General features: G+C 44.5%; 2 protein-coding genes across 2 annotated transcripts in view; one reads left to right on the top strand and one right to left on the bottom strand.

Annotated features, from left to right (window-relative positions):
- Positions 1-3261, top strand: part of IFT38 (intraflagellar transport 38) — a 257847-nt gene extending 254586 nt beyond the window's left edge. Inside the window, exon 12 of the mRNA XM_088448183.1 lies at positions 2720-3261. Coding sequence (XP_088304309.1) covers positions 2720-2893 — 174 coding nt within the window. The 3' untranslated portion in view covers positions 2894-3261. The remainder of the gene's footprint in view (positions 1-2719) is intronic.
- NLRC3 (NLR family CARD domain containing 3) overlaps positions 2981-16178 on the bottom strand; it is a 45850-nt gene continuing 32652 nt past the window's right edge. The window contains exons 9-17 of the mRNA XM_088448113.1: positions 13801-13884; positions 11407-11490; positions 11185-11268; positions 10615-10698; positions 10322-10405; positions 5140-5223; positions 4414-4497; positions 4221-4304; positions 2981-3562 (exon numbers count right to left, since the gene is read on the bottom strand). Of these exons, the coding sequence (XP_088304239.1) occupies positions 3472-3562; positions 4221-4304; positions 4414-4497; positions 5140-5223; positions 10322-10405; positions 10615-10698; positions 11185-11268; positions 11407-11490; positions 13801-13884 (763 nt within the window). The 3' untranslated portion in view covers positions 2981-3471. The remainder of the gene's footprint in view (positions 3563-4220; positions 4305-4413; positions 4498-5139; positions 5224-10321; positions 10406-10614; positions 10699-11184; positions 11269-11406; positions 11491-13800; positions 13885-16178) is intronic.

The raw sequence follows: 16178 nt of genomic DNA, 5'->3' as shown, positions 1-16178 counted from the left end.
TCGGGAACGCCTCCGTTTGTTCAGCCACCCCCCCTACCCGCCTACAAAATGGGGCGAGCTGTCGATCAACATCGACAGCCGCCCTGTTTTGCTGCGAGCTCCGGAGCGAGTGAAGGTCTCACTCGCTACTGGGCACGCGCGTTGCGTGCGCACTGGGCCACCATCGACCCGCTTGCGAGCGGGTCTGAATCAGGCCCATCATTTTAATCAGCAGAAGCTGCTTGTGTGTCTTAATAGCTCTGTGAATAGGACACATTTGTAGGGAGAAAGTCATGCAAAAAGACGAGTGCTACTGAGTCGCATGGCTCTCACGCGTTATGTGTAACGCAATTGGAGCGCACGGAGGATAGATGAATGTGGACACATCTGTAGGCTTGCCATATCATCCCTTTGATTCGGGACACATACTGTATGAATTACATAGATTCTGTGGCTGACTGACTTCAATGCTCCATTTCACTTGGTTTTAATCAGCCACAGAACCTGTGTAATTCATATGTGTCCTGAATTAAAGGGATGATCTGGCAAGCCTACATATTAGTAATTAGCTGGTCCACGACGCTCTTATTTAACCTCCAGACTTTAAAACAAAACACATGCAGCTCTAATGTGTCTTTACTACAGGCTACTGCACAACCTAGTGGCCGATCAAGGGTACTACTAGCTTCTCAATCTCCACAGCTAGGAAATTAATCTGAAAAGCAAATCATTTAAAAATTAATAAGTACAGTGACCTGCAGAAGAATTCAAACCCCTGTCCAACTTTAACTGAATAACAAGCACTGAAACTTTGTCCTGTGTGTTATTTTTATTTCAAAGCACTGAAACGGTTTTATTTTTTTTAAATGTTTAAGAAAAACAATCTAGAAATATTCTGGATATGTATTTCATCCCTGGCTTGTGGGCGCTCTAAATTTCCACTGGTGAAAAACAATCATCAGTTGAGGACACTATTGGTTTCCCCCAGTGAAACAGTAAGATGATTGCCACATTTTCCTGAAGGACAGCTGTGGCAATGAGGAACATTATACCAGAAGTGAGATGTTTTGTTCTTTATTTTGTTTTTATACAAACCACTAAAAACATAAAATAAAAAAATAAAATAAAGCAGGATTCTACAATAGGTTATTTATGATAAATTCTGCACTTGAAAGCGGTTGAACTTTTCCGGCGTGCACACAAGTAAGCCACCGAAGAGGCCGCATTGCAGTTACGGAAATAAATGTATTCTTCTGTATTTAGGGTTGGTCGCATGCATTTGTCCGCACCACCCCTATGTATCTTCCTGTGGAAGTTGCTGTCATCACAGTCAGGGCGGAAATATGCAAAAGACGCAGAAGGACTCTTGTGTAAAAAGACGCTCCACCGTCGACTACTCTGATCCGCTGCTGCGTCCGAAGACTCATCATCAGATCAGCATAGTGACCATCTGTCGCAGCATCGAACCTCTGAGTAACCCTCAGGTTACACAGGATGCCCGGCAAAACTACGCTTCCGGGGTCAGCGAGACTGCGACACTCCCCCGTTTCCGGGAATGCTCCACGTCGCTGCCCGGAAGTGCCTGCAGCCTGTGGCTAACAGGACACTGCGCCAGGAGCCGCAGCACCATCGCAAGACAAGTGCACTGCGTCTTTGGTGCATGCGCAGACCGGAATACATTGGTCATTTGCGAACGGATCGGGACTGCTTCCGAGGCTGACTTGTACCAGCCCCATCCTTGCTGCAAGAGTTCTGTCTGAAAGCAAAGAGATCTCTGCATATAGTCATCTCTTAATAGGCCATGATTCCATCTATTCGCCCAAGGAACACTTTGCCCAGTTACCGGATGACATAATTGTGCCACCCGGGTGATTATATCATCCTTGCCCCATCTCCTAGCCCGGCCTCTACCAGCATTAACATCCGGTGGGAGGGGGAAGGGGGAGCCGTGAATATATTATTTTTCTTTGAACTCCTGCAGTGCTGAGGATGAGTGGTTCTTGGCCATGGCACTAAAGGGGTTAAAGAATGGGGATTAAATAATTATTCAAACAACATATTATTAGTTTGTGTTTTTTTCTTAATATGGTTTTGTAACATAAAACACTGTCATATAAAAATACAATTTGGGTCTCAATGCTTTGTAATGAAATGAACAGACAAAATAATTTCCGAGTAGTGATCTGTAGGCTTACTGTATATACTGTATATATTTGGTCTGTCTGTGACTCATGAAAATGGACTTCACGGCTAGAAGAGTAATCCGGTAATGGCTCATTTATATTTATCATCTTTCATAATTTGTTCTTGATAAGTTTATTTTCTTTTACTTTCTTTACATTAGCCATGATTGCTAGTCCATTCTCTGCTTGCTTTGCATATCCCATATATTGTTCTTTTTATTTCCTTGCTGTCATTACATGAAGGCGGGAGCCAGTCCTGCCATCATAAGTAGCTCGGAGACTCTCGGAGGCCAGCAGCAGGTTGGTACATGTCCCCTATGACACCTCCCAAGATGCATCACTTCTCTGCAAGGCATTGATGCATAGACCATGTAGCTGGTAGGATCTAGTTCTCTGCAAACCTCAATCCAGAGTGATCCCATTTGTGACCACCACCCATATACCCGTCCGCATATCTGTCCTTACTGATCACCCAAGGTGCAGACCATTGCATTATGGGAGATCTGTTTGCTAGCGTTTGCAATATTTGCTGCTCCGCTCAACTAATCTTCTTTCAGGACGCATTGGATGATAGCGAGATGGACGTGGATGACGACGACGATGATGACGAAGATGATGATGAGGAGGAGGCGGCTATCATGAGGACAAGAGGGCCTGGCAAAAACTTGCGCAAACCCAGCCGACGAGCGCAACAAACCGAGTCATTTGTGGAGAGCGACAATGATTTCTAGACGTGGTGCCTGAAGGAATCTGCTTCTGTCTGTCTCATCACATATCCTAACCTGAGGACCGCGCTTGGCACCCTATATACACACCTCTCGTAGCTTTCATATGCTGTGCCTAAATCAGTGACCAACCCCACTTATTTCCTTTCGTTCTCTCCCTATTTCCAAATCACTCCGAAAAGTACCCGTGTATTGTAACCGCTATTTATTGTCACCAGCTTTTACATTTTGTTTAAAAAATAAAATATTATCAAACAAAAACATTTATTATAATGATGCACAATAGCATGAGCACGAGCATAAAACTATAGACAAATTACAAGAGAAATAATTTACTATTACAAGGTCAGTAAAACTTTTGAAGAGAAAAAGTATAAAAAAAAATTTTAAAAAAAGTTTTTATTCTGCTGATCTGTTTGTTTTGTTTTTATTTTTTCTTTAAGGGATTGCGAAACCAATCTCTATAACAGCGTCATCTTACAGAGTCTTTGGTGTCCTTATCTCTGCCTGAATGTCCTGTGCTCAGATTGATGGTAGTAGTATAGGCCAATTGCTGTACTCTCACAGTGGTGCATACAGGCCTCTCAGATGTGTACTTTGCAGTGCGGAGCGTCAGTTCTCAGGGTATCGGAAATCACTTTGGCTCCAGACTGACCAATGTGGTTCCCCTGCAAACTAAATGACATAGCCCATAGTATAAAATCCCAGTAACACAGAGACATGTAAAATACACGGGATGTGGTCAGTATACCGGCATGCGGGATGCCGGTGCTTAGAATCTTGGCACCGGTATCGTGACCGCCGGGATCCCGAAGGCAAGTATCAGGGTTAGGGTTAGGCACTAGGGGGAGGGTTATGGTTAGGCACTGGGGGGGAGGGTTAGGCATTAGGGGAGGAGGTTAGGGTCAGGCACCGGGGAGGGAGGGTTAGGGGTAGGGAGAGGGTTGGAATACTGACCGACAGGTGTCGGTATCCTAACCCTGTCAGGTTTTTGACTGCCGGGATCCCGAGCGCTGGCATCCCGTACACAACCCAAAATACACAGGTACAATGCTATATTTCTGGGATGCCTTTTAGACCTGTGCTTTTGGTGCAAATGTGGCCAATCCCATATGAGCCCTGAAATGCTGTACAGGCAACTCTCAGATGCCCAACGCCCGTCTGAGGCTATTCTTCTCGGCTGTCCTGTGCCATATTGTTTTACAATGTATGGAAACCTTAAATGGACTGAAGTAGGGATCCCTGCAGAACAAAGTACTGAGAGGCAGAGATTAATCTTGCTAATGATGATGACCTGCTGTAAGGGACAGCACACCAGTATATGAAGACTTACCTGAGGGCGATAAGAGAACAGTTCCCAGAGATAGCATTGGCCAAACAGATAGCACCATCCAGACCAATGGAGTTTTCTTGCAAACTGGAAAAAGAAGAATGGATGGAGGTACTGGCTGTAATACCTTATTATTATGCCTTTTCCTTACAGTGTACAAACCTCCAACCTTATACATCAGTCAACTGATACTTACTTGAGAGTCTGCAGAGTGCGGTTAACCCTCAGTGCACCAGCCAAAGCTTTGGCTCCTCTGAGACCAATATTGTTCCCGCGTAGACTGTAGGGAGACAGACCTGAGTATTACTTGTTCATACAAAGGAAGCTGCAGGAACTGTGTATTTTACAGAGCATCTACATGACATCCAAATCCTGTTTATTTACAAACTGCTGTGCTGACCAGTATTATGGGGCTATGAGACCTTGTTTTCCTTTATATGAACAATGTTAAAACATGATTAGTAAATATGTCATGTTAGTACATAATAAGGCTAATTTACTAATGGCAGAATATATTGATTGGTACAGCTCATTTAGTTTTGTACAAATGCAGCTACATGTCACTCTGTGCCCATATGTCGCCTCACACCTGCTTTATATGCCCCCATTTTGGGGATTGTAGGTCAGGAAGGGAATGTGATTGTTGGCTAGAATAAAAACTTCACGGCCCTGTTTACCATCACTTTCCAAACCACACACACAGATAATGATGTGTCTATTTTTGAGCTACATTATTGTAGGAGCCTGATTTCACTATACAGGTTCCACCAGCTCGTCCCATCAGAAAAGAGCAAAATATTGCAGTCGGACAGAATTCATGCTTGTGTAACAGGGACTGGCTAAAGCTAAGAGTTAAGTGAATTTATATATGTATAAAAGAATAAACCGTTCCCCCAGCTGTTCTCCCCTTGAAAGTACTCACTCCAGAGTTGTGAGGCTCTTGTTCACCTTTAGAGCCTCCGCAAGTGACTGTGCCCCAGAATGTCCAATAGATGCTCCCTGCAGACTGGGACATAATCACTGATCAATAATCAATGCAACGCACATAGAAAAATGTATAATATTACAATGGTATGTGCTGACATTACCCCAAATAGGTAACACACTGAAAAGTGCCTCAGTCGATGAAAAATTTTATTACCTAACAAATGGTTTCATAGAAGAAATACTGTCATGGAAGTTAGAACTTAAATGATATCATTCATGTCAAACGATTTGATCATTGTGTTGGTTCAAACCGATGCTTTGATTTATGTATTTATTATCTGTCAGAAATATTCCTTATTGCAATTAGCAACTGTCAGTGTTGAATGGGCCGGTTTAAGTGAGCTGTAAAAACACTGACAGATTTGATGCACATTCTAGTTTTAATTTCTAGTGTCAGCAACTGGAATAAGAAAAGTTCAAAAACATTCAAATATAAAATCAAACACCACATAAAAAACATCAGTCTATGCCTGCATCTTTGCCGATCCCATAAGTGTGCAGAGCTGTGTTTTTTGTTTTTAACAAATAAAACTAAATTAAATACCCGGCATAGACGCTTATAAAAGATTCTCTGTGTAAACAAAACCTATAAGGAAATGTAAAATAGTACAAAATGCCCTCAAAAAAACAATTGCAGAAACAATTGTGAAAGTTCTGTATAAGCTGTAGGCTTTCAGTTTATCTTTGAGTAACAGCAACTACAATTTTGTAACACGTGTAATTTAATCGGGTCACTTTTTTTAAACTGGTTTAAATACAAAAATATTACTCTAAAACCAAATTGTTTTTAAATTGATGTCTTGTATGGTGTAATATATTTTACATTTATTTTACACTTACTCATTTAACAACCTCATTCTCCACCTAATATCATGTCTACTCCACACCTATACATGTGTCCTCATACAGCTAGCGTCAGTACGCCATGTGGCATGAGGTACCCGGGGTGATGGAGCCCCTCTGAAGGAGTCGCAAACCATCATTTTCTTAAAATGTTGCATCTTATTCGCATCGCAGACGCAACAAAACATCACTCTCAGTGCTAGAGACGAGGGGCTGCGACTTTTACCGCACAGTACTTGGTTTTAAACAAGTACAAAGTCGCAGATGTAGCACAATGGAGCTTGGCGTGGGAAAAAGCCGCGGCCGCTGCACTTCATATACACATTTAGACCCATTCTTACACAGATGTATAATTGTCGGACATCAAATTGATCAGCGTAATCCAGCAAAGTAGTTTTATTCCTTCCAGTTTTACTTATGCACATAAAACGCACATTTTGAGCAAGAAAGACGCTCGGCGCTGCCAAGTCACACTGGACCTGGTGCACCGAGAGGGGTGTGGCTGAAGCCACAGTGTATGAGGACACATCTGCATTCACTTAACCTCACCTTTCTCCACACCACCTCATTTCACCTCAACCTTCTCCACCCCCCATTCATTTATCTTACACTTCTCTACTCACATTAGTTTAACCTCATCATTCTCGGCACACATCCATTTCACCACATGCTCCTCCACTCCTCCTCATTTCACCTCATGCTCCTCCACCCCTCCTCATTTCACCGCATGCCCCTCCACTCCTCATTACACCTCATGCTCCTCCACTCCTCCTCATTTCACCTCATGCTCCTCCACTCCTCATTTCACCTCATGCTCCTCCACTCCTCATTTCATCACATGCCCCTCCACTCCTCCTCATTTCACCTCATGCTCCTCCACTCCTCATTTCACCTCATGCTCCTCCACTCCTCATTTCATCACATGCCCCTCCACTCCTCCTCATTTCACCTCATGCTCCTCCACATTTCACCTCATGCTCCTCCATTCCTCCTCATTTCACCTCATGCTTCTCCACTCCTCCTCATTTCACCTCCTGCTCCTCTACTCCTCATTTCCCCTCATGCTCCTCCATTCCTCCTCATTTCATCACATGCCCCTCCACTCCTCCTCATTTCACCTCATGCTCCTCCATTCCTCCTCATTTCACCTCATGCTCCTCCATTCCTCCTCATTTCACCGCATGCTCCTCCATTCCTCCTCATTTCATCACATGCCCCTCCACTCCTCATTTCACCTCATGCTCCTCCACTCCTCCTCATTTCACCTCATGCCCCTCCACTCCTCCTCATTTCATCACATGCCCCTCCACTCCTCCTCATTTCACCACATGCCCCTCCACTCCTCCTCATTTCACCACATGCTCCTCCACTCCTGCTCATTTCACCTCATGCTCCTCCACTCCTCCTCATTTCACCGCAAGCTCCTCCACTCCTCCTCATTTCACCGCATGCTCCTCCACTCCTCCTCCTCCTCATTTCACCGCATGCTCCTCCACTCCTCCTCCTCATTTCACCTCATGCCTCTCCACTCCTCCTCATTTCCCCTCATGCCCCTCCACTCCTCCTCATTTCACCTCATGCTCCTCCACTCCTGCTCATTTCACCTCATGCTCCTCCACTCCTCCTCATTTCATCACATGCCCCTCCACTCCTCCTCATTTCACCTCATGCCCCTCCACTACTGCTCATTTCACCTCATGCTCCTCCACTCCTCCTCATTTCACCTCATGCTTCTCCATTCCTCCTCATTTCACCTCATGCTCCTCCATTCCTCCTCATTTCACCTCATGCTCCTCCATTCCTCCTCATTTCATCACATGCCCCTCCACTCCTCCTCATTTCACCTCATGCTCCTCCACTCCTCCTCATTTCACCTCATGCCCCTCCACTCCTCCTCATTTCACCTCATGCTCCTCCACTCCTCCTCATTTCACCTCATGCTCCTCCACTCCTGCTCATTTCACCTCATGCCCCTCCACTCCTCCTCATTTCATCACATGCCCCTTCACTTCTCCTCATGCCCCTCCACTCCTCCTCATTTCACCTCATGCTCCTCCACTCCTCCTCATTTCACCTCATGCTCCTCCACTCCTCATTTTACCGCATGCCCCTCCACTCCTCCTCATTTCACCTCATGCTCCTCCACTCCTCCTCCTCATTTCACCTCATGCTCCTCCACTCCTCCTCCTCATTTCACCTCATGCTCCTCCACTCCTCCTCATTTCACTTCATGCTCCTCCACTCCTCTTCCTCACTTCACTTCATGCTCCTCCACTCATCTTCCTCATTTCACCTCATGCTCCTCCACTCCTCCTCATTTCACCTCATGCTCCTCCATTCCTCATTTCACCTCATGCTTCTCCATTCCTCCTCATTTCACCTCATGCTCCTCACTTCATCACATGCCCCTCCACTCCTCCTCATTTCACCTCATGCCCCTCCACTCCTGCTCATTTCACCTCATGCTCCTCCACTCCTGCTCATTTCACCTCATGCTCCTCCACTCCTGCTCATTTCACCTCATGCTCCTCCACTCCTCCTCATTTCACCGCATGCTCCTCCACTCCTCCTCCTCCTCATTTCACCGCATGCTCCTCCACTCCTCCTCCTCATTTCACCTCATGCTCCTCCACTCCTCCTCCTCATTTCACCTCATGCTCCTCCACTCCTCCTCCTCATTTCACCTCATGCTTCTCCACTCCTCTTCCTCATTTCACCTCATGCTCCTCTTCCTCTTCCTCATTTCACCTCATGCTCCTCCACTCCTCCTCATTTCACCTCATGCTCCTCCACTCCTCCTCCTCATTTCACCTCATGCTCCTCCACTCCTCCTCATTTCACCGCATGCTCCTCCACTCCTCCTCATTTCACCGCATGCTCCTCCACTCCTCATTTCACCGCATGCTCCTCCACTCCTCCTCATTTCACCGCATGCTCCTCCACTCCTCATTTCACCTCATGCTCCTCTACTCCTCCTCCTCATTTCACCTCATACTCCTCCACCTCATTTCACCTCATGCCCCTCCACTCCTTCTCCTCATTTCACCTCATGTTCCTCCACTCCTCCTCCTCATTTCACCTCATGCTCCTCCACTCCTCTTCCTCATTTCACCTCATGCTCCTCCACTCCTCTTCCTCATTTCACCGCATGCTCCTCCACTCCTCCTCATTTCACCGCATGCTCCTCCACTCCTCCTCCTCATTTCACCTCATGCTCCTCCACTCCTCCTCCTCATTTCACCTCATGCTCCTCCACTCCTCCTCCTCATTTCACCTCATACTCCTTCACTCCTCGTCATTTCACCGCATGCCCCTCCACTCCTCCTCATTTCACCTCATGCTCCTCCACTCCTCTTCCTCATTTCACCTCATGCTCCTCCACTCCTCCTCATTTCACCGCATGCTCCTCCACTCCTCCTCATTTCACCGCATGCTCCTCCACTCCTTGTGCAGACAAATAGTGGGGATTGTCCATCCCCTGGTCGTGCTTCTCTAATATTCTTAGTCTGACAGGATTCTGTCCCTCTAATCAGGACCGGTTTCTCCAACCCCCACCTCTCTCTCCCCCCTTTAACTCTTGGTCCGAGGCGGCCACTATTGGTTTCCAGTATATTAAGTGATGAAACTGGGCTTTACAGATGTCCCCTATCTCCCTGTGGACTCCCAGCTGAGATAGGTCCCTGTAAAGGCTTGTACTAAGTAGCTAGACAGGAGACAATGGGTATATTGGTATGGGAAAAAAGTAACTTAATGTAGTCATTAGTCATGCAGGATTAATTTCTTACTGGCAAATAAACATTGTAACACACACATAGCATTGTACTGGATGTAGTTATAATAAAAACAGTCATGATGGCGGCGCTTAGAATGCCGGTGCCGGAATCCTGACACCATTATCCGCACGGTAAATAGGGGCTAGGGGGAGGGTTAGGCACTAAGGGGGGAGGGTTACGGTTAGGCACTGGGGGGGGGGGGGGGAGATTAGATTTAGGCACTAGGGGGAGGAGGAGGGTTAGGTTTAGGCAGTCGGTAGAGAGGGTTAGAATACTGATGACAGCTGTCGGTATCCTAACCCTGTCGGGATCCTGTACTCAACCCCATTGTACTTATGGTTTTGCTGAATGAGTAACCAATAACCAAATATTTATTATCAGTCCCACTGGGCCAGTTTGATAATATCCAATTGTTAATGTCCAAGTCTAGCGTCGTCACACCCTCTCCGAGTTCACCTCTCCATCTACTTTTAGAGTCGTTACATTTATTTCAAGACTTACTACAGAGCAGTGAGAGTAGAGTTCTCCTGCAAGGCGCTAGATAGTGCAGACAGACCCTCATCTCCGATGGCATTTTCCTGCAAGCTAATCAGATTAGGAAATACAGAATTAGACCATCATATCCTGCATTTGTTAAACTATGTTAAACATAGGGCACAATTTTAAGTATTCTGTCCATATCTTATATATGTACTTATATTTCTGTACAAAGAGCTAAGCTCACAGAGCACCAATCCATTTCACTGTTACAAGACTGTTGTGATTGACAACATATAAATTCGGCGCACACTTACCCTAAACAACGTAGACTCTGGTTCACCCGCAGAGCACTTGCGAGGGAGCGCGCTGACCCCACCAGCAGCAGATTCCACTGGAGACTGAAAGAGAGATGGCAAGGCCATGAATAGCTTAGTATAGAGTATCCAATGGGTCAGGTGTATTCAACATAGAGCCTTCCAGCTGCCCTGCCACAGCTTTAGTATGCCTACTAGCAAATCTGTGGCAGGGCATGCTGGGATTTGTAGTTCCACAAAGAAGCTGGAGGGCCGCATGTTGAATGCCCCTGCAATAGGTCCTTTTGTCTGGAATATAGCAGTGTGGGTATGGAAATGATGTGAATATGGCAAAACGTATGTGATATTGGTAATAGGGTGTGCTTTGTGGACTGAGCCACTATATATAATGCCTTTGCTATGTCATTTGGTCAACTGTATATGCTGTATCTAGAATATCGTAGGAAATCTAGTTTTGACTCAATATTTCTCTTCTTGGTAACATACTTTATAAATAATGTAGGTAATGTTTCATTATCATCACATCATCAAAATGTTCAGTTATGGATTCATTGAAATGTGGGCACCTACTGTAGAGACTCCAAGCTCCGGTTCTCTCTCAGCGCTGCGGAGAGAGCCTCAACGCCGTCGTCGTGCAACAGATTTGCAGTCAGGCTATAGGCAGAGGGATAGAGACGCACTGTTTTATTTGTGCGCAGTTTAATTCTTGATTGCACAGCTGATAGCTGACATCACGCAGCAAACATTAGACATACTCCTCTTTGGCAAATCATTACAGAGAGCCTTACTTACTCCAAGTGTGCCAGGGTGGTGTATTTCTGGAGAGACTGTGCCAGTGCCTGGGCACCCTCAATGCTGATGGAATTCTCTCGTAGGCTGGAGAGCGAGAAACAAAGCACAAATTATATATCGTCTCATCAAAAGCTCTGCAATAAGCTGACATCTCTGCCCAAATGTGCATTGTTTATTCTAACTTGTATTGATGTTCCTAAATAGGAGCTGCAATTCCAGCTTTGTGCCGTATTCAATTAGCGGCGAAATCTGCTGATTTATGCTATAAAAAAAGGCGATAACGGACGATTTTCACCCAAAAAACAGGCGAAAAAGTTAGGACAAGCAGGAAATTGCATCTGTGCCCCAAAAAATGGCTGACGTACATCGGAAAAAATAAGTTAGAAGTGTATTATTGTCCGTAATAAAAGTATTTAGGGTATTTAAATTGCGTCGGTTGGCGGTAATTTGCGTATATGAAAAAAAATGTAAGAAAATTATAGAAAGCAATATTTTTCCAGAAATTACTGTTCCACGTAAATTGGGGATACCTTAAAATGGGTGCAAGTACAGTATATTTTAGTGTCGTAAAAGCTCACTTTTAAAAACCGTTAAAGTGCCTGCTGCAACCACGTGCAATGTTTCAAACACTTGACGCATCCATATCGCCCCCCGAAATACCAGACCCAATACTATACCCATTTTCAAAGATTTTGGGGGGTTTTTTTTCCTCCAAAAATGTGATCGGTAATTTTTCACCAAATTACACAACTTTCCAAAAAAATGTTTAGGGTCATTTATCATTAAAGGTGGAAGGGGGGGGGGTTGAAAGGGTTCTGAAAGAAATCCCCACATTTTTAGTCAAAAATAGGGATTTTGCATTTTTGTTCACCTGGTCTGAGATGGTGAAAACTTGCCGTCTCTGTTTTGGCGATAATCGCCCGTGTTCGCTGCTAATTGAATACGGCCCTTGGGTGGGTGTGGAACAAGGTGCCATAAATGGTTACATTTCAAGGTACTTACATTAGATGTCAATGCCACTGCATATAATGGCATACAACAATATCACTGGGCAATAAAGGAGAAGGTGGAGAATGATCTTAGTAAGACATGACAAACCTTTTCTAGGGCCTTCCACAATGAGCCACATCCCTGATGCTTGCATATTGCTTAGGCATCTGCTCTGGAGATAACTTTCCCAATGTACCTGGTGCCTTTTTAGCTCTATGGATATTCATGTTACAGTCATAGGCCCGTATTCAATTAGAGGCGAAAAGCCGCGATAGGCGAAAAGTTTTCGCCAATGCGCGGTTTTCACCTGTTTCCGAAGTATCGTCCTATTCAATTCCAGGATGTTTTCACATAGGCAAAAACTCCACAGGGGCAAAAACAGGCGAAAAAGTTTCTCCAGCAAAAGGCAGGAGAAAAGCAGTGCAAAATCCATATTTTGGGGTACAAATGTGGGGGCTCGGTTCAGAAACCTTTGGACACCCCCCCTAATGACTAATTAGGCTAAAAAAATTATCTAAATTCACCCCAAAAAAGATATGTCATTTGTGTTGGAAAATGGGGCAAGTATTTTGGGGGGCTGTATGGGTGGGACAGGTGTTTGGGGGGCTGTATGGATGGGACAGGTGTTTTTAGATTTGAATTGCAGCAGGTGTATTTTTAACACTTTTAAATTCTGCACTGTACAAACCCAAAAATATACTAGTACCCATTTTCATGTACCCCCAATTTACCTACAGCAATTATTTTTCATAAAAGACATGGCTTAATATCATTTTCCCACACTTATGCAAATATGCATATAACAGCCCTTTGACTCAAAATAAGATCCATAATTACTGTTATTATGGCTAATAATACACTTCTATATTGATTCCCCGCGTGAGTTAGGCTTCATTGCGGGTACAGACTGATTTCCCCCAAAAAAACGTGCCTTTTCGCCAGTTCCGCTATTCGCTACATTCACCCATATGCATTTTCGCCTGTTTTACAAATGAAAAGGGCGAAAAACGTGTGTGCGCATTGAGTAAGCAGGCAAAAACTTCGCCTCAAAACACGCGAATGAGGCGAAAACATCGCTTATCGCCAACCTCGGCTTTTTGCGGCTAATTCAATCCAGCCCTTAGCTGGCAAAGCCAAGCTACAAACAAACAATGGGAGCAACCAGAAGTCGCTCTCCAGGACTGGCGCCATTCTAGATGCAACACGCATTTATGTTATTTGGACGGCAGGCGTAGAACATTATTCCTGCATGTGATACAGTATAGCTTTCCCACAGTACTTACCCTCCAAGGAACTGGGCTTATATAAATATGTTTCAAATAAACACAAATTATATGATATGTAAATTAAGAAAGTTATTAAATATTGATAATCATAGTATTCAAAAAAGTAAAAAACACTCACTTAAGGTATTTCAGGCTGTGGTTCTGACTTAAGCCATAGGTCAAGCATTTCAGTCCGTGGTTGCTGATGGAATTACTCTGTAGACTGAACACACTATTTCAGTAAGGATAAAACAGTTTATAAGAAACTACTGGAGACCTACAGGACACAGATCCATTCAACAAAACTAAACAGATAATGCTAACTGATCTGACTCCAGTGGAATCCTCTTTGTATTGTCAGGAAAGAAGAAGGTCCAATGAACATGTTTGGCAGCTGTTAAATTCCAAAGTATAAAATGTTCTTACTAACTCGGTCTAGGACTAAATGAACCATGTAAACTGTAAGTCAAAGACTGATTTCCAAACAGATTAGTAAACTCATAATGTAAGTTTATTAGCAGCCATCCTTTGTAGAAGAGAAAACTAATTAATAAAGAAAAACTCCTGTTGAAAGTTCCTGTATCACAAAAAACTAACCTGATATCATACGACCTGAAGATACTCCCTGCTCATCAAAAGACTTGCAGATGGTTACTATGCATTATAATAGTCCTGCTTATAGTCACTACGCAACCCGACAAGACCTGCAGATAAACACGGCTTATTACAGCAAGTCCTGCCTATAGTCACTACGCAACCCGACAAGGCCTGTAGATAAACACAGCTTATTACAGCAAGTCCTGCTTATAGTCACTACGCAACCCGACAAGACCTGCAGATAAACACGGCTTATTACAGCAAGTCCTGCTTATAGTCACTACACAACCCAACAAGACCTGCAGATAAACACGGCTTATTACAGCAAGTCCTGCTTATAGTCACTACACAACCCAACAAGACCTACAGATAAACACGGCTTATTACAGCAAGTCCTACTTATAGTCACTACACAACCCGACAAGACCTACAGATAAACACGGCTTATTACAGCAAGTCCTGCTTATAGTCACTACGCAACCCGACAAGACCTGCAGCTAAACACGGCTTATTACAGCAAGTCCTGCTTATAGTCACTACGCAACCCGACAAGGCCTGCAGATAAATACGGCTTATTACAGCAAGTCCTGCTTATAGTCACTACGCAACCCGACAAGACCTGCAGCTAAACACGGCTTATTACAGCAAGTCCTGCTTATAGTCACTACGCAACCCCAACAAGACCTGCAGATAAACACGGCTTATTACAGCAAGTCCTGCTTATAGTCACTACACAACCCGACAAGACCTGCAGATAAATACGGCTTATTACAGCAAGTCCTGCTTATAGTCACTACGCAACCCCAACAAGACCTGTAGCTAAACACGGCTTATTACAGCAAGTCCTGCTTATAGTCACTACGCAACCCAACAAGACCTGCAGATAAACACGGCTTATTACAGCAAGTCCTGCTTATAGTCACTACACAACCCAACAAGACCTACAGATAAATACAGCTTATTACAGCAAGTCCTGCTTATAGGCACTACACAACCCGACAAGACCTGCAGATAAACACGGCTTATTACAGCAAGTCCTGCTTATAGTCACTACGCAACCCGACAAGGCCTGCAGATAAATACGGCTTATTACAGCAAGTCCTGCTTATAGTCACTACGCAACCCGACAAGACCTGCAGCTAAACACGGCTTATTACAGCAAGTCCTGCTTATAGCCACTACGCAACCCCAACAAGACCTGCAGATAAACACGGCTTATTACAGCAAGACCTGCTTATAGTCACTACACAACCCGACAAGACCTGCAGATAAATACGGCTTATTACAGCAAGTCCTGCTTATAGTCACTACGCAACCCCAACAAGACCTGCAGATAAACACGGCTTATTACAGCAAGTCCTGCTTATAGTCACTACACAACCCAACAAGACCTGCAGATAAACACAGCTTATTACTGCAAGTCCTGCTTATAGTCACTACACAACCCAACAAGACCTGCAGATAAACACGGCTTATTACAGCAAGTCCTGCTTATAGTCACTACGCAACCCGACAAGACCTGCAGCTAAACACGGCTTATTACAGCAAGTCCTGCTTATAGTCACTACGCAACCCCAACAAGACCTGCAGATAAACACGGCTTATTACAGCAAGTCCTGCTTATAGTCACTACACAACCCGACAAGACCTGCAGATAAACACGGCTTATTACAGCAAGTCCTGCTTATAGTCACTACACAACCCGACAAGACCTGCAGATAAATACGGCTTATTACAGCAAGTCCTGCTTATAGTCACTACACAACCTAACAAGACCTGCAGCTAAACACGGCTTATTACAGCAAGTCCTGCTTATAGTCACTACACAACCCGACAAGACCTGCAGCTAAACACGGCTTATTACAGCAAGTCCTGCTTATAGTCACTACGCAACCCGACAAGACCTGCAGATAAACACGG

Source organism: Taudactylus pleione, unplaced genomic scaffold (assembly GCF_031769625.1).
Source record: "Taudactylus pleione unplaced genomic scaffold, aTauple2 ptg000451l, whole genome shotgun sequence".
Lineage (NCBI taxonomy): Eukaryota > Metazoa > Chordata > Amphibia > Anura > Myobatrachidae > Taudactylus > Taudactylus pleione.
This window is presented reverse-complemented; position numbering and strand designations above follow the sequence as displayed.